Here is an 18,925-nt window from a genome sequence, read left to right on the forward strand (position 1 = left end):
AGAGAGAGAGAGAGAGAGAGAGAGAGAGAGAGAGAGAGAGAGAGAGAGAGAGAGAGTTCTCAATAGTTAATAATTATTATATTTGTCCGATCTAACTCCCTCTTCTTGTGTTTTCTTCTTTTTTTATTTGGACTGATAAATATACGATGTAATATTATATTAACGAAATCAATATAGTTGTGATTTGATAACAGCAATTTCTTCGAGTTCCTCTTATCTTATATTAGCTATAGTTGCTAAAAAACAATTTAATTTAAAATCTCCCATTTTTTTTTCTGCCTAAATTCCTGTTAACTTTTGCTATCAATCTAACCGAACTCAAATACATCAATCGCGTGATTCCCTCTCTTCCCAGTCTCCATAATTTCAGGTTTCAGGTTACCTCCATAATTATAATCTGAGTCTTTAGCAGTAATTATGCATTACTAACTATGTGAAATCCAAAAGGTAGAATTCTTTTGTAGTAGATGATTCTCATCAGTTAAAGTCTTTTTTGTTAAAACAAACACCCTTACGGACGATGTCTTCACAGAAAACTTGAATGTATTTTTATCACCAAAATTTTTTAAATATTTATTTCTTAATATTCACAAATATATTTGTATTAAAATATACAAGCAAATTTGTCGTTAGTTATAAAATGGCATGATACAGACGTGTGGAAAATCTAATCATTGATAAACTCTGGAGGAGATCTCTTGGTCAACTCTTTTCAGACGCTCAGGAGGATTATCAGGCAATGAAGGAGAAGCCAGGTTGGGAAGTTTATCATGGAAGGATTAGTATCTGATTCTGACCAAATCTGCAACATATGGAATATTGAAGTCCTGATAGATGAACTTATTTGTGACAAAACAAGAACTAATAGGGATTTTACGAAGGATTTTTGATTGAAAGGATAAGAAACGAGAGAAAATCGATGGTTTGGTTGGGCCCCAAAAATCAACTCCGTAAGTCCAGATAGGTCTTATTACTGTCATAATAAATGAGTCTTTAGTAATTACTTGGAAGTTTAGACCGTTTGTCTAAATTGGAATCACGAAAATTTCAGGTTAGTTATCGAAGGTGAATTAGTATTTTCCAATAGTACTAGAATTGGGTGGGAGGTTCTTCTTGAGCCTTGCAAAATATGACAAAACATTCCTTACTAACAAATAATAGTTGATTTTAATTTTGAATATTTATCTTATTAAAAATATTGTATCTTACTTTGTTAAATTTTCTATCGTAACATTGTATTATTTCATACATCATATATGAGTAGTTTTTATTCTAAAAACTATCGAAATCATATTATTTAAACTAACTTGGAACTTTTTCGGCGATTTTAGTAATAAACTACTTATATACAGTCAGTAAACATAGTTGGGAATTGACGTATTTAAATAATTTTATTTGCAAATTATTTACAACCAATTTAATATTATAAAAGATCAAAAATACGGTACGGAACAAAACACCGAATGAATTATATAATTTTATTTTTGTATTGACGTGGGAACGAAATAATAATAAAAAAATGGAGAGATTTCGTTACGTCATCCTTTAATAGTAAGATTACCCTGAATTAATACAATCTCTGCGAATGACGATTCCGTCGTTTCATTTAATTGGTCACCACACACGAAGCCATCCTATATTGATTCATCTATTAAATTTGGGGGTAGTTTAAACCTTTTGAATTCATTAAGTTAATTTAGTTCAAGTTAGAAATTCTTATTAAACTTTTAGAGAAAAAATAACTTCAAATAACAAATTATTTTCGTTTACACTTAAATAGAAATGGGACTTTTGTATGAAAAAAAGTCAAAATATGTACATGAATGTGTGTTTATTTTTTACATAAATAAGCAATAAAAATATGGAAATATTTAATATAAAAAAATCTAAAAGTGGAAATTCAACTTTAAAATGCGCGAAAATAAACAAAATTTAAATTTGTTAAAAGAATATTTTAAAGAAGAAAAAAAAATACATTTAATTCGTAAAGTCATACTATAAAGTACATACAGTAGTTTTTATGATGTTCAACAAAATGAATCCACAAAATGTTAATTACTAGTTGTTTGGAAAAAAGGTTAGATTTATGAAAAAATATATCTCTGGGACCATATGACATACAGATTTCTGCCAGCTCTTAAATTAAAGCTAGTTGAATTTACTATAAAATAGTTTATAACATTTATCCTTGTAGGAGTAGTATTTTTCATGATATTCGATAAAATGAATATATAAAATATTGATTTCTAGCTGTTTGGACAGACATTTTGGATTTATGAAAAACATCTCAGAAAGTATAAGACTTATAGATGTCTGCCAGTAATCAAATTAAAGCTAGTTTTAATGTGCTATAAAGTAGTTTATTACACGTATCTTTGTTGGGAGTAGTAGTTTACATCATATTCGAATATTAACATGAATTTTGCATATGAAATTTTGTCCAAATCAATTTATTTTAGCAAATATCATCTGCAAGGATTGTTTACTCGGTTGGTTATTTCTAGCTCAAATGTACGAAACCATATCAAAATAATGAATTTAAAGAAAATAACATTATTTTTAGTTAAGAGAGTATTAAACAACCAATAAAAATTAAATTTTGTAAATGACCTTAATTTTTATGCTACCCTCCTTTTCCTTCTGCACAAGACTAAAATGTATCCAAATCTTTATAAATTAAATATTTCTGTACTTATTTACTCAAATTTACAACAGTATTAAAAAAGATGTATAGGAAGATGGTCAGGGTTGCGGTCAAAGGAGAAACAAAAATATTTTACAATTATTTATTTTCCGAAGTTTCGCCCCACTTTGTAGGGCTTCATCAGGGCTGTGAACAGTAGGCAACAATGAAGCGGAAGTATTAAAAATGCTTTAAGTCATAACAAAACATAGTTGTTTATGTGAATATTTATTGATTAAATTAATTTAAATGCATAAAAAATTACAAAAACCAAGAGACAATTTCAGTAAAGTAGGTGAAAGAAATTTGTTTGACAAAAAATCAAGTACGATAAATTTTTAGCATCTTTTGCAATTAGAAATTTTTGAACTTTCTTTATGAAGGATTATTTTAAAGTATTAATGCCCTATTTTAAAATAATTCATGACTCCTCACAATGTTATCCAAATCCAAAGTAATTTAAGTTGTAAGCTGTTGTAAAGCTGAATTTCCGCTCTTCAACCCATATCAATATCTTTTGGATTTTATGCCTTCATAAGGAAGAAAGAGAAGTTTCAAATGGGGAAAACCTTCTTTAACACTTTATTTTATATCTCCAGTTCTAATTTCTTCATGAAGATTCAGTTTGTACTATTTCATGCAATTTACATAGCCCTAAACCACTCCGTTTCAAACAGTAAGGTGGAGTCATGTTGAAGTTATTATGAGTGTTTCAGCCAACATATGGTTTTAAAAAGATCAATTAAGTAGCATATGATTTTGTTGTGATAAAAGCATATGTGCTCTTTTGTTTTTTTTTATACAGTGAAAAAAAATACACTTTAGTGTGACATTGTCTAAACATACACCAACTTGAGCATCTGTTCTCAAAGCAGTTTTAGTAGTCAGCAGGGAGGCCACCTACTTAGCCACTTCAACACAGTGGGCAAGCTACAATTTGGGCTCATTTTCCATGAGGAAAAGGTGGGCGGACATATGTTTGTTGATCTACCTCCACGAGGACATCAACCTAGGGCAAGCTACCCACAGCAGGGGCCCCATCAATCACCGATGGAGACATAAAGACATTTTTTTTCTCTTTTGTTTAACCTTGATTTAATTTTTGTAATAGTTTTAAGTTGAGCTAAGTTCCTTTTTTTCTTTTTACTTTTCTACTTTATATATTCGGTTTTACATTTTATTATGTTCAATTATTTAAAATACAATAATAACAAAATTCGGCAGTTTATTTCTTTTATTTTCAGTACTACTCACGGTTGGGTTAGCAAAGGTTCCTAAAATATAAATAAATAATATTATAAATATTATAAATTGAAACCCATTTAATATAATTGACAACATTTTTTTTGTTATATTACACTTGTAAACAAATCAATTTGTATATTATTATCTCACTGTGTCATAATATTGAAATAATTTGGACCAACAGACTAGCAGAGTGGAATAAAATATTATTTTAGAGAAAATAAAATTTATATTAATTTTTCACCCTCCTTCCTCCTCCCCAAAAAAAGAAAAGATGAATTTTTATAGTAATTCAAAAATATTTTTTTGTTTCTCTTAAACGTTGGCCTATGATTTTAATTTTTAGAAAATCACAAAAATTGCAATAACTTCAAAAAGATTCCACCAATCTTCACAAAATTTTAGATTGGTTTAGGGCCATTTGATCGCACAAAAGTGTACAGACCCTACCTTTGGGAAGAAATTAAAACCAGAGATATAAAATAAAATATTTGAGAAGTTTTTCTTAATTTGAAATTCCTTTAACTCCCTTAAAAAGACAAAACATCCAAAATACATTAATATGGATTGGGAGAATGGGCTCACTAAATCATAAACTTTCTACTCTAACAACTAGAGTATAAAGTTTACGACTGAACCCGCTAAGTTTTAATCATCCAGTCCAAATTACTGTCATGCAAGTAAGTTTTTTGTAATAAACTAGAAATCTACTTATAAATGCTGAAATTACATTAGAAGCACTGAATAGTTTCTTGTCGTTTTAGTATTTTAAGAGGATTCTAAGTCAATCACTTGTCCAGGTTAAGTCAACAACTTATTGCATAATTCATACCAAAATTACACAATAAAATAGGAAAAACAAATAAGATTATCCATAAAAAGAAAAAGAAAATGCAAGGAATCAGGAATTACAAAAAAGAAAAAACAAAAAGAATCATAAGCAAAAATATATTAACAAACAATAGATTATAATAATTTTAAATCAAACATTATTACACCATCTAATCCTAGTGTCAATTTAAATAAACAGAATTTTCAGAGACAACTACTAAATATTATACTTTGTATAATTTGAAAGTGTACTTTCAAACCCAATTTATCAGTCTTTTAAAATGAAATAATTCTTAAAAAACATTATGATGAAAACTTACACTTCTGAAGTATAAAAACTGGATTTCTATAACTAACTTATATACTTATTAAGTTATAACTTATATAACCTAGTTATTTACTTTTCAATGTTCACTTAAACCTCATGTTTGCATGTTATAAAGTTGGATAATTCCCAAACACCGATCCTATATATAAATAAAAAATTGATGGCTGTTTAACTACTGAGACATTTTCCATTGAACTAATTAGTGATCAGTGTAATTCTATAAACCTCCAGTAATTGATAATTATGTTATAATCAATTTTCAGAATCCTCAATATACACAATGTAAATATGTTTTTTTGTTATTTTTTGAATAACTCAAAACAATATCTAGATGAACTGTTGACAGTGATTAAGTAGAATGGTAGTAACAATAATTGCACATAAAAACAAATGTTAGTTTAGTCTGTTACCGATGAACAGTAGTATATTGAACAAGCTGCTACGCAATTGTGTTCTCCAGCTTGCCGAGTCCAGATATTTCAGTTGTAAGGACATCACCAACCTATAAAGAAAATTATATTTGAATTATCTCAGGTTTATCATTAATTTTCAAATAAACTATAATATAAAAAATTTAAACAAAAATGATTAAATATTTTAATTAAGTTACCACCGCTGTATTAAAAATAAAAATCTGGTGGGATCACCATATCACACAACTTTCACTTATTGACCAACTTATGCCCTCAAGTTTCGAGTAGATTGGCGGGCTCATGTTCAAGTTATTACAATTTTTGACAAAAAATCTAGACGAGAGAAGGCAAAAATTTTAAACAAAATATTTTTATATTTGTTGCTATAATTCATACTTTAGAGGAACATTTTTTAATAATTCACATTTAAGCTATGTCAGACTATTTCAATGAAGGTAAGCCCTAGCTGATATTAAAGACTCTTCAGTTCTATTGATAAATCATACGACAAAGAAAAAAACAATATTTACATCATTACGGCACAAGAAGGTGTAAGAAGAAAATCAGACTCTTACTAATTACTAACCAATCTGGATAAGTAAAAGTCCACTGTACTGTTTCTTGGCCACCACTGATCATTCATGTTTCTTGTGATGAGAAGTTTGAAGAAATATTAGTTAAAGCCTTAAAAGTAATAATTAAAATGAATGCCTAGTTGATTGAAAATTTGTTATAACCTGGTCTTCAAGAAATCGATATTAAGTTCTAGGTAAATAACCTATTCTTGACTAGCATGCATCTCAATACTCAATTTTCATCATAATGACAAGCAATTCATTTCCTCATCACTTTTATAATGCCTGAACCATAGATTGTAATTTTATTTTAATACAAAGTACCTTTAAAAACTCTCGTGGCTGTCTAAAGACACCAACACCGGAAGGGGTACCAGTTAATATCACGTCACCAGGAAGAAGAGTTATACAGCTGTAACAGAAACAAAAAAAAAAGGATTTTAAATTTGAGCGAGCAAAGCTAAACCTGAAATATCAAATTTAATCTGAGACATATCAAATAATAAATTAACAATCTTAATCAAGCTAGCACACAGACTGGACAAAACCCTGACTCAGGGAGAGAAATAGCACATAGTATTCACATTAAATGTGAGGCAAGGCAGTTAGAGTACACTGATAATTTGGATTTTGTTGGAAGGTTCTTTGGGGATGAGAATTCACTTCTTGGCTGATAATGAAGCGGACACATGAAATGTTACTGATAATTAAAAATAATAGTAGAACCTCTTTTATCTTCCGTCAGGACCAAGAAATGACTGGTTAATCTGCAGTGCATCAAATAAAAAAAGATCTAATATAACTTTAATCCATATTAAATTAAATTAAAATCTGTACCACTACTACCTATCAGGGGTCAGGGGTTCAGTACTTGGCAAGGAAGTACTCTTACTAGACCAAACCCAATTTATCAGGCTGGGTGGACCCCAGGAGGGCTTCAGGACTCACAGGGTTGACTCACGGCTACAGTGTAACAGAAAACAATTTTCTGCCCAGCCAGATTCGACCCCGGGTCCTTGGAGTTAGTAGCACCGCGCCTTACCACACTGCCACCGCACTCCCACTTCAATCCATATACTGCATACAAATTAAAACAGTGTAAAAATCTTAATATACAGGTCATACTTATATTACTATATGCCATATGAGGAAGTTAAATTTAGTAGATCATTTCAATGTAATATCAAATAAAAACTTCTTTAGGTACATGATATATAATACAAGCATACTAATGATCTTTAATTTTTTAATAGGATTAAAAAATAAGTTATTTTGTTTAATTTGTTTTTTCAGCACTTTATTCATTTAATTTTATTGCCAGTTATTCTTTAAAACCAATCATTTAAATTTAGGAGTACCTAATGTCTGTACCGTGAAAATTTTGTGATAAAAATAGGTTATAACCCCAATATTGACTTATATTGGTCTATTGTTAAACTGAAAGTATAAGCGCTCTTGTATCACAAATGAAAGGTTGACAGTTAAAATAAAGTTTAATATAATTATTTAACTTTTAATAATATTGTGGAAATACAGAAATAAAGAAGTTAAACAGCTGGACGGAGCAAATAAGATGGCCGACAGAAGCTGATACTGAAGGATTTGACCGAAATAATAAGGTGCAAAAAGGCAACCATTAATTAATAATAATAACAACAAATAAAATTATATTTTATAATATAATTGTTTTATTTACACAAAAATAAAACATAAAATAATTATAATTAATACATTTGATTAATTAATTTAATACAAATACTTACTGGGACAAGTAGGAAACGAGATCATAGATGTTGTGAACCATATCGTTTGTATTTCCACTTTGTTTCTCGACACCATTTACTTTACATGTTAGTGTAAGGTTGTGTGGGTCTTGAATGAACTCCTTCGCAACGACGGATGGTCCAAGTGGGCAGAATGTATCCATACTTTTTGCAAATAACCATTGACCATTATTTTTTTTAGGGGTCTGCCAGTCCCGAGCGGATATGTCATTAGTGACAGTATAACCGAAAATATAGTCATTAGCATCATCCTTAGAGACTAATCGACACTTTTTTCCTATCACAACTCCTAATTCGACTTCCCAATCCAAAGCCTATAATCAATAGAAAAAAACTGATATAACACCTATTATATAACCTCCTCTTAATCAATACTTGTAAAAATTACTTTTAATGTTTTTTCCCAAATGGATATCATGTTGGTAGAAAAAAGGCAACTTTATTACATAAGAAATGTCATATAACTTAAAATTCCAGACATTTCATTAATATTGTCTTTTACCAATCTAATGTTTAAATAGATCTGAATTTTGAAAACAAAAATCTTAATTTAATATAATTATTTTAATCTGAATCCTTACTTATAATATCATAATAAAATGTCCCTATGCTAATATGATAATAATACGGTATATATTATATTATAAACATTATATTAAGAAAACCTTCAACAGGTGCAAAAAGAGATGGTGAAGATAAGGATAACTTAAAAGCACTTTTCTGTCCATTTAAAAAAGTAAACTAATGTAGCTAAGGCACAGATGATAAAAATTGTTTCTGGTTGTTTTAAGCACACTAATATTTTCATTGATTTAAAAAAATAATAAAATAAATACATAATGAATTACGAGTATTTATTACGTTCATATGTATATGCAGTTGAATAGAAATTATTTATAACTAGTATTAAAGAAGAAAATATAATAAATAACTGATTTTCAATAAGATTAAATTAGTTTGTCAGTTATATTAAAGTAGATCTTGGAATATAACTCTTGGAAATATAATGAAATAATGGTTTTCTTCTCCCCCTCCCTCAAGAATTTTACATTTCACAACCTCCTCATAAAAAATTATATAAGATGACATGATATAACTTTAAGATACTTTTTTTTTTTAAATAATTTTACTTTAAATTAGATGTACAATGAAAAAGTATATATGATGGAATTAGATGCTATGCCTTCTTCAATAGTTATGTAATTAATTTTGGATTATTAAAAACTTCCTTTTTCAGAGTACATTTGTTAACTGCTCTCTCCTTTTCACCACATGGCTGAGGTAGCTATTTCCATAATCTATTTTTGCTCTGTTTCCGAATGAAGCGAAATCAAATCATATTTGACCTTCATTATGACATTGAACCTGAATTTGATGATGCAATGATAACTTTTAAAAATTAACTTACAAAATCATAATTTATTTTCAAAATAACATTTACAACAATATCAATATATATATATAGGATATCCGAGTATCTATGTTGATGTAATAAAATAACAGTTATTAATCAATTAACATATGTATAAATATTTATATCACACATCCTGATTGGAAGTATCTCAATTCAAAATTTCTAATTTCTGAAAATTTATTGATTTAACCTCTCTCTTTACCAAAACCTCTCATATATTATGCCAATAGACATGATAGGAGATTTAGCAACATGTGTTAAAAGGAACACCCTGTTGGCTTATCTGTAGAACTTAATTCGTGTCTTATATTCGTACTAACAAAAAATTTTCATCTAATTAATTTTTAATGATGTGTTACCATTTTTTTAACATAAACATTTAGATTTTTAGATAAATTATAATTAGCTATTAAGATATAAAAGGTTTCAGTTAATAATGCTATTAAGGAAAAAGCAGTGCAGTGCATTGTAAATTTTTATTATGTTATTATTATTACTATATATGAGAAACATTTTTTTTCTATGGTGCAAAATTATCATGAAGTGAAAGAATTTATTCCAAAAACAGTTATTATAAAGTATATATTTATACTTATATAATATATATACACATACATTTTTAAATAAGTTTATATACTTATTTACAATTATAATCACTCCTTACATGAAATATTTCAAAGTATGAAATGGGACATAACACTTGGTATAAAATTAACTATTTCATAAAGATAAAAAGTGTTCCACTGCAAACACCAAATTATTAGTTATTTTTATGTTTTAGGGAGATGTAATCATAATTGTTTTTTTATTACTGTTCAAAAAAACCAATGGAGATAGATTGAGAAAGAACATAAACCATATAATGGAAACTCTATTTTATTTTTAACCCGTAAATTATAGTCACAGCAAGTAAGACAAAACTTTCCTTAATAAACCCTTTCAAACTAAATAACATAATTTTAAAAATCCAGACAAGTCAATGATTTTAGTATAGTAAATTAAAGAGATTTATAATTTACAAATAAATAATTACTAGAAATTGATTTTGAGTACTTACCCTGCTGTTAGGTGGATGTTTAACTTCTTCATTGGGCCCGATGATTGTGCTAGGAAATTTTGAAAAGAAGAAAGGTTCCTCAGGGTATGGTTTCTTTTGTTCATCGCAATGTGTTTTATAGTTCAGTCCAACACATATCACTTTGTCAGGATTTGTAAGTGGTGCTAAAATGTTTACTTCAGAAAGACGTACGATTGACCTCCCTTCGGCCACAACACTTTAAAATAGAAATGGTATCCTAAGTAAAACAAACACTAGAAGATGAATACAATGAAAACATGGGATGAATTAATAAACTCACCAATACATTACCTTTTGGCAACATTCAGTAGTTCGCTCCCTCCTTTGAGGAAATCGACTAGATTGTTTGGCAGAGATGCTTTGACAGCGCTTATTTCAATAATATCCCCATTTTCAGACAACTGTGCTCCCAATCTCTGAGGACCATCATTTTTGAATTTATACTGGACGAATCTCATCTTGACAGAATTTGAATTGGAAAAAAATCTTTTGCCAACTGCTTGTTTTAACTGAGAACGCGAGGGTTTGATAAGTTGAACGTTTCCAGCTGTACGAAAACATTGTAATATTAGTTTATGAGTATTGTGGAACGACATTCTGCTCTAAGATGTGAACACCTCCCGCTCAGAACTGCATTTGGTAGAATTTCAAATAACGAAACTCGATTGGTCACTCACCTTCGATGTGGCCTCCACAGGTTACTGTCTTAGCAATAAGAATTATACTTCAAAGCCTTAAAAATGAAATGCGCGATCTAAGGGTTAATTAAGACTAATTCTAAATGTGAACCGGTTCTTATCAGCGAACCAAGGGCGAAGCATAACAATTAATATCATGATCATTGATAAGTACGATCGATTCGTACTCAGAATCGATTGCTCATATAAACCTGTTATGTAACACTCCTTTGCTCCAAAAATGGGATTGAATATGAATTTCACTGATTATTCCTTAACTCCATTGTTAATTAAAATCCTTTTTAAAGTTTTTTATTTAAGTCTCTGTTACTTGATATCCTCATGCAGGTCATTCACACAGTAAGGTGGAGTTTTGAGTTCAAGTTTTCAGAATCGTTGGAGTATTTCAATCAAGCTAAAAAAAAAAAAAAAAAACGAGGATACTCTCTTAAACACAGTAATTGAAATTCAATCCCTATTGAAACAATAAATGATTTATAAATGAAGAAAATAAATTAAAAAGACACTTCAACAGAGTCATATCCCTATTCTTTATTTCTTTGGATATTCAGGTTTGAAAAATAAAAATTAAACTAGTTTTCAATATCTGAAGAGTATTGGGTAAAAACGAGAAAATATCACATTTATTTTCTTATTAAACGGTTAAAAGTATGGTTTCTGAAAGACTTTTAAAGGGCTAAAAACGTGGCAAAGCATTAAAAATGGGCAAAACGAGCTTAAACGGTTCAAAATCAATAATCGTGTTTTAATTGTCATAAATGCCTGAAATTTAAATAAAAGGCGATTACAAGTTTAACTTGGTTCTCCTGAAAGTGAAGGAAAAATTGAAATACCTCATTTTCTTAGGTTGACTTCATATCGCTGCTTTCTTGGAATAGACACATCAAACAAATAAAAAAGTTTCGATTTTATTTAAAATTAGACGGATTCCAAAGATAGTACCGTAGACTGCGGTCACGTTCTTTACTGAGGACGTCCAATAGGCATTCCAAAATATCTTAGTTAACTCCAGTATACAGCACACTCTCTAAAATTACTCAAGAAATATATATATATTTTTTCAGATGTGTCAATGTTCAAGCAAAGCAGCGATATGATAACAATTTATTGTTGTGGAAATTGAGAAAAAATAATTATCATTTATTATGCCATTAGTTCAACCATTTTTGTTGATCATCATAAGCCCGATTTCAAAATTTTCAATTAAGGAAAATGATCATGATCGTCTCCCTGTACACGAATTCTTAGAGGATGATAGGATCACAATGGACGATCTTGACGGAGCCAGGAATTTTTAAGAAAATTCTGTCATGTTGGAAGATTTCCTAAATTTAATATAGAAATGAAAACTGCTCTGACTTATACAAATGTAAATTTTTTTTTTTTTATATATAAATCGAGTAATTGATGGTTAAAAATAAATGAAAGAAATGCCTATATTCTTGTGAGGTTCAAGATGAAAACTTCTGTTCTATATCTATTAAAATTGAATCGAAAAATACCTATACTGGAATAAAAGGCTATATCCATGCTTGAGAGTGATGAACTTTCAACAGTTAAGTCTAATAAAGAATTAATAATAATAATATTATAAGAAATTAATAATAATAATTGTCTCATCACTCATCCCTCAAAGAACAAAAACTGAATTTTAAAAAAAAATTGTAGACGAGTCTGTTCAGTATAAGTTTATATTTTAAATTCAGGGAGAGTTAAAAGGATATATATTTCAAGATGATGTGAGAGGATAGCTCATAAACATGTCTCCATTGGTTATCTTCACGGATTCCGTTTAGGATTAAAAAGTTGAGGTATTTATAATCTTTCAAATATTTATTTTATAAAATTAAATAATAAGGATTATTATTTTGATAGGATGATTTTAATCATCGTTTTAGATTTTTTTTTTTTTTAACCAACCAGAGTCCTAATTTTTCAGGAACATCGTTTTTGAAAATCAGTGATAAATAACTTAGTGGGTGATTGGTATCCGTTCTTTTATATGTTAAAAAAATAATTTTTTTTCGTTGTAGTGCACACACGAAAAAGTTCATAGATTATTCCTAGGGAACTATTGGACGTTTTGTTATTTCCTTGCTCAGCGTAATTCAGTAGAATAATAACAAATTAATATCGTTAGTAGTTTTTTATTTAAGGAATTTATGAATTATTCTTTCTGGGCAATTAAATAGCCTTCTTACTTAAATTATTTATTTTTACATCAATAAAATAATTTTCTCGACGTTTCAGTCTGTCGTCCATCTTAAAGCGCTAATTTTAAAAATAGTTGAAACGCTTTGAAAAATAGCCATATTTCATCTTCTTTACTATTAACTTTCATATTATGGATAATTGTGCACATATTTTTCCACTTTTTCTTTCCTTAAATGCTTTTTTTGTCATAAATACCATAAATGGTCACTTGAGTGTCAATTTTTGTGTGACTTCTAATCGAAATGTTATTATTGTTTTTTTAAAAAACTGTAAAGAAAACATGCTTTTAATCAACAACTGCAACTATATATTCATAGATTATTTTACGTTCATAGCAATTTACCCTTTAATATTACAAATTCTTTTTGAAGCATTGTTCATTTAATATTATGTAATTAGTTTTCCGATTAAGTTATATACTTTGTAAGTAATGTAATTTATATTCTTTATTATTGCCCTTCAAAAATTAATTAATCAAATAAAATTTTGCGATACGACCCCTCTCTATTAGGATTGGATATATTTTAACTTATAGGCCTGTTTTTTTTGTCTAAAGTAGTTTTACTTTCACGAGTATTTTTCTTGGAGCAGCCAGATAAACGTAAGGCCTTATTTCAAAAGAATCTCATTCGCACATAAATGTTGAGCCTATTTTTGTATAAGTTGTTTCATAAGCTGGTTCCCTGACCTCTCAACTCAAATCCCTTATCATGAAAAGTTTAATAAAGAAAAAACAAAAAGAAATTTTAAGTGTAATGGGTACTTTTTATAATTTATAATTATTAAAAAAAAAAAAAATAAACCTTCACGATTTTCTTCAAAACACCGTTTTATAACCTTAAATTTAATATCTGTGATAGATAAATATGGGTGAGATGATTTTTATTAAAACTTGTACATGAAACTCATAAATGACATAGAAAAAATGAAAGATAAAAATTCAAAATTTTTATTAATTATTCCTTCATATTTTAACTCTGGAATCGTTCTGAATATTCTCATACCAAACATTAACATTATTTTTCATGTTTTTGTACATTTAATGGCATATTTTTTAATTGTAAAATGTAGATTCGTGACCAAAAGACGAATGTGAAAATGAGGTCATGGACGCAAAGACCTATCCGAGTGGTCACACAACCTTTCCTACTTCCTGGACTATCAAAAAGCCTCCAATTCTTTTTTTAAATCCACTCCTTTTCATAGCTATTCCCTCTTTATCAACCAATCCTAGGATAAGTGATAATAACTAATGAGCAGTCAACAAACCTACTAAGGATAAATATCAGAGACATTTAAAGAATGTCTGACTAATTAATAAATTTAATATAATATATAAAAAGTAAGATGAAGAAGGTACGGTAAAAAAACTCAAATAGTGACTAAACTATTTATTTTGAGCCAATGTTTTGCCCCACTTTACTTCATAAGGGCTAAAAGAGATACAAACAAATAAAATGATGTAATCAAATAAGAAAATAGATAAAATGAAAAAAAAAAACTAAACTAAGTTATGGCTAAAAATGATTTAAAATATGTGAAAATTGAAGAAAAATAAACAAAGCAAATAAAGAAAAGAAAACTCTGGTAATTTTTATATAATTTTCACATATTTTGAATCATTTTTAGCCATACCTTGGTTACTTTTGTTTCATGTTATATACTACTTTACTTTGCTATATCATTTTAGTTGTTGGTACCTCTTTTAGCCCTGATGAGTGGAGCGAAACGTAGGCTCAAAATAAACAGTTTAATTACTATTTGAGATTTTTTTTTTACTGGACTATTTTCTTTTTATATATTACACAATATCGACGATCTTCAAATTAATACAATATAGATTGTTAATAATAAAATTCTAACCGAAACATCATATCATGATATTAAGAACAGAGAGAAAAAACAAAATCTAATGATACATTTATGAGGAATTACAACTGTTTTATTTTTGTTATTATTTATAATTTTTATCTATTAGCCTCTGTTAAGTTTTACGTTATATAAATTATATTGTATAAACATATGAAATAATATTATATGTTATGTATTATGTTCCATCCATGCGCGATTTATGACCTATTTATGTATATAAACACATGTGAATGTCTACATATTTTAATGTGTATAATTTGTACTTTCCATATAAATTAATGGTTCCCATTATAACCCATGTTCCAAACAAATCACATCCCATTGCTCGATAGAGATGTAGAAACGAACCGTGACAATGGGATGCGAAAAGTAGGCCAGACCTGGTCAAAGAACTTCAAGAGACAGAGATGGATTGCGTACTTCTTGAGCGTCTAATGTCCTACTTGAAGGATATAAAGATTTAAGTCGAGTTGGTTTAGAATCGATTTTCGAACCTCAAAGTATTTTTCCAAAGAGTGTTGATAATCTGGTGCAGAGCGCGCACCATTCAACTTTCACTTACCCCCAACTTTCAAATGATATCGATCTTCGCTAGTTTCAGAACAGATATTTCTATATTAGTCATTATAGCATTACTTTTCGGTACTAATTTTCGAAATGAGCTTTTCAGTTGAAAATTCGAATAAATCTAATTTTAACTGTTATCGAAACAATACTTTTAACATTATTTCTCTTATCGAAAATATGCCAGAAATGTAAACATATTCCAGTTTAATAAAATTTGCGTTCATCATTCAATTATGCTATAAAATCAGCACTGAACATAGTAAGAATTATTTTATGGAGTTATCCTGTCGCCTGAAAAGTTTAGATGTAGTGTTAGTGAAATTATAGAAGACTTTCTATGTAAAATATATTTTTTCTTAAATCTTTGGTTTTCCAACTATATGCAATATATTTATTTTACTAATCTTATTTCCGGAATTGTGTTTTAAATCTGGAATAAATATTTTGCCTCCCAACTCTTTAAGTTAGTTATGAAATCCTTTCGTAGTTTATATTTATCCGTTTTAATGAGAGCTATCAATGTGAAATAGTTGATTGTTTCAAACAATCAAAATTAAAGGAGCTTTAGAGAATTTTTTTTAAGTAATCCGCATTTAAGCTCTGCCAGACTATTTTAATGAGATTAAAACCAATCTGATATTAATGATCACCTAATTTTTAATTGCTATAAAGCTGCTCTTTCGGTTAGTAAATTTTAACGAAAATGTTGCTGTCATACCCCAGGGATAAATAATATATAATTTCAGTTTCGTAAATTCATAATGTTTTGTTAAACGTAAAATGTTTACCATGTTAAATGTTATAAGTATAGGATTGTGAGCAGCCCTATTTAAAGTCATGTTAAATGCATAAGAGTTCCTAACGGATTTCTTGAGCAGCTAACCTTTCCAAAAATATTGAAAAAAAACCATTTGGACCTTAACATATCCTCATTTTTTAAATTAATAAATACACATTTTACTAAACATGGAATCAGAGCCTTACCGCATGGAAGAGAACTAAAATTGAACTGCTTGCAGAGACTGGTCTGTCAATATCTTATGAAATGAAGGCAAGAAGGTTATGATGGGTGGAACATGTGGCTTGAAGCAATCCATCAAGACGCCTCTACAAAACAATGAATGATAGTATAGTAGACGAGAGACCACGTGGAAGGCCATAAACCAGAAGGATAAACAGAATCGACATAAGGGGTATTCATGATGTGTTAAATTTTATGAGTATAGGATTGTGAGCAGTCATATTTAAAATCATGTTAAATGTTAAATGCATAAGAGCTCCTAGTGGGTTTTCTGAGGTTTTATGCATTTAACATTTAACATTATTTTAGGTCTGATTTTATAACCTTTCCTTCCAAAACTTCATGTTATTGTTTACTTCTAAGTTTTCATCAAAGTAATTTATTACAATATGCCTAAATTGAGTGAAAAGTGGAAGTTATGTGAGAGTTTGGCCACTGAGTGCCTTGTTGATCTCCTAACTTGTGAGGAAGGGAATAAAAATGAGCTAATTGACAACTGTCATTACATTATTATTATTGCCATCCATTGTTATATTAGTTATAAAAACATTAAAACAATACTAACACAATCAAAACACAAACTACGAGCAGGTAACCTAACACAACAAACAAAATGGTGATGAACTCTGCTAGCCTGTTGCATGACGTCATCATTTAAAAGAAGGAAATATTTCTCCATTTAACATGAATTTTTCCATTAAACACGCTTTAACATGTTAAACTTAAGATCACGAATACCCCTACTATTTAACAAGACTTGGTTATTGCGACTATAGGGACCCCAAAACCTGTATTTCCGTCGAAAATTCGAATTCGAAATTTCGCACGATTGCAATACTTTCCCTTACTATTTACTCCACATATAGGTAAGTAAAAGTAAAAATTGTTTAAACTATAAAAAAAAAAAAATCTAAATTGGGCGATGCAGTTTCTGATCAAACCTAGAGTTTAAAAAAACAGCGATTGATTCTCATGTGGAGAAGTCGGACTGCATCGATTAGTCATAAAGCCAATATGTTGGATAAAACCACATCGTCCTTGAGGGTCTCATTACCACGATGACTTCATATTTAATCACTTGTCTGTCTCGGGGAACGTAAATGTTGTGAAGGGGATAGATAATATTGCAAATAAATTTGTCTTTACATAACAAAATTATATGTTATTTAGTTATTTCATTCAAATTCTATAGAAATGGTACAATGTAAGAATTTAGTATTGAGAGAGAGTAGCAAAACTCAGGTTAACTTGACCTCCTTGAAGAATCATTAAAAAAAAATTTAAATAGATTTTAAATTGGTACAAATTTTATTTTATTTTTTGTGTATGGGATAAATCTCTCTTATATATATATATTTTGGGGGGGAGAAGTGTTAATTCCCATTGTGTCCTTAACAAATATTTTTTATTGCACAGTATATCTGTACAGGTACTTCTCATTGCACTTAAGGATTAAAAATTAGTGTGTGAATTGAGTTGATACCTAATGGGGATTTCAATGTTGTTCACTAAAATCCATCTGTATCGAGGTTTTTAAGGTTTGTGCAACTCCAGACCCCCTTTTAATTGAGTTATAAGATTGAAAATTTGAGTGTGAATTGCGTTGCTGATAGAGAAGTGACTGGTACGGGGATAGGGGAGTAAATTTTTTTATACCGATCCAGCTAGAACCACTTACCATTCCTTCCATTATAAACTCCCTAACCACCTAAACCCACTAGTTTCTAACCTTGCTTCTTCTGCCATTCCTGACGATCCTCCGAGACGCCTGATAAGAAGATGGTCACGAGACCTGCTAATGTCAAAACGATATAGTACAAGAGCCCAAGAGGAGAAAAAAGGCAGTTATCTCACCCCAATTTGATTACTTTAATTAAAGCTATGTATAATTAATAGTCAAAATTGATGAGTCTGCCAAGTATAGGTAGGGGGAATAAAAAATGGCGGCTGTTTCAAAGCGATAAAAAAAACCAATATTTCATTCGGAGCTCTATATCTTAAAAAGTAGGAATAACACAAGAAAACCTAAGAGAACGTCATTTAAAGAAGAGTAAATTTTCTAAAATATGAACCCTAATAGAGTTATTTAGTGTGTAACCTAAAAGAGCTATATATGTCCAAAAGTTCTCGAGATATAGCTTTTTAAAAAAGCAACATTTCATAAAAAAGTTGTATGGGACGTACTGAAAAATTAGTAGTTAG

The 18,925-nt window shown here is 29.1% G+C and overlaps 1 protein-coding gene across 3 annotated transcripts in view; it reads right to left on the reverse strand.

The window, feature by feature from the left end:
- Nucleotides 1-4,862: 4,862 nt before the first annotated feature.
- The window catches only part of LOC106677582 (fumarylacetoacetate hydrolase domain-containing protein 2), a 35,967-nt gene continuing 21,904 nt past the window's right edge, over nucleotides 4,863-18,925 (reverse strand). The window contains exons 1-6 of one of the 3 annotated variants that reach the window (XM_014415609.3): nucleotides 11,029-11,175; nucleotides 10,643-10,898; nucleotides 10,331-10,547; nucleotides 7,839-8,173; nucleotides 6,400-6,487; nucleotides 4,863-5,589 (exon numbers count right to left, since the gene is read on the reverse strand). In XM_014415609.3, coding sequence (XP_014271095.1) covers nucleotides 5,527-5,589; nucleotides 6,400-6,487; nucleotides 7,839-8,173; nucleotides 10,331-10,547; nucleotides 10,643-10,809 — 870 coding nt within the window. In that variant the 5' untranslated portion in view covers nucleotides 10,810-10,898; nucleotides 11,029-11,175 and the 3' untranslated portion in view covers nucleotides 4,863-5,526. The other 2 variants (XM_067045958.1, XM_014415608.3) reach the window with 2 other exon arrangements.

This window comes from Halyomorpha halys, unplaced genomic scaffold, assembly GCF_000696795.3.
Source record: "Halyomorpha halys isolate HHAL.00 unplaced genomic scaffold, Hhal_1.1 Scaffold104.1, whole genome shotgun sequence".
Lineage (NCBI taxonomy): Eukaryota > Metazoa > Arthropoda > Insecta > Hemiptera > Pentatomidae > Halyomorpha > Halyomorpha halys.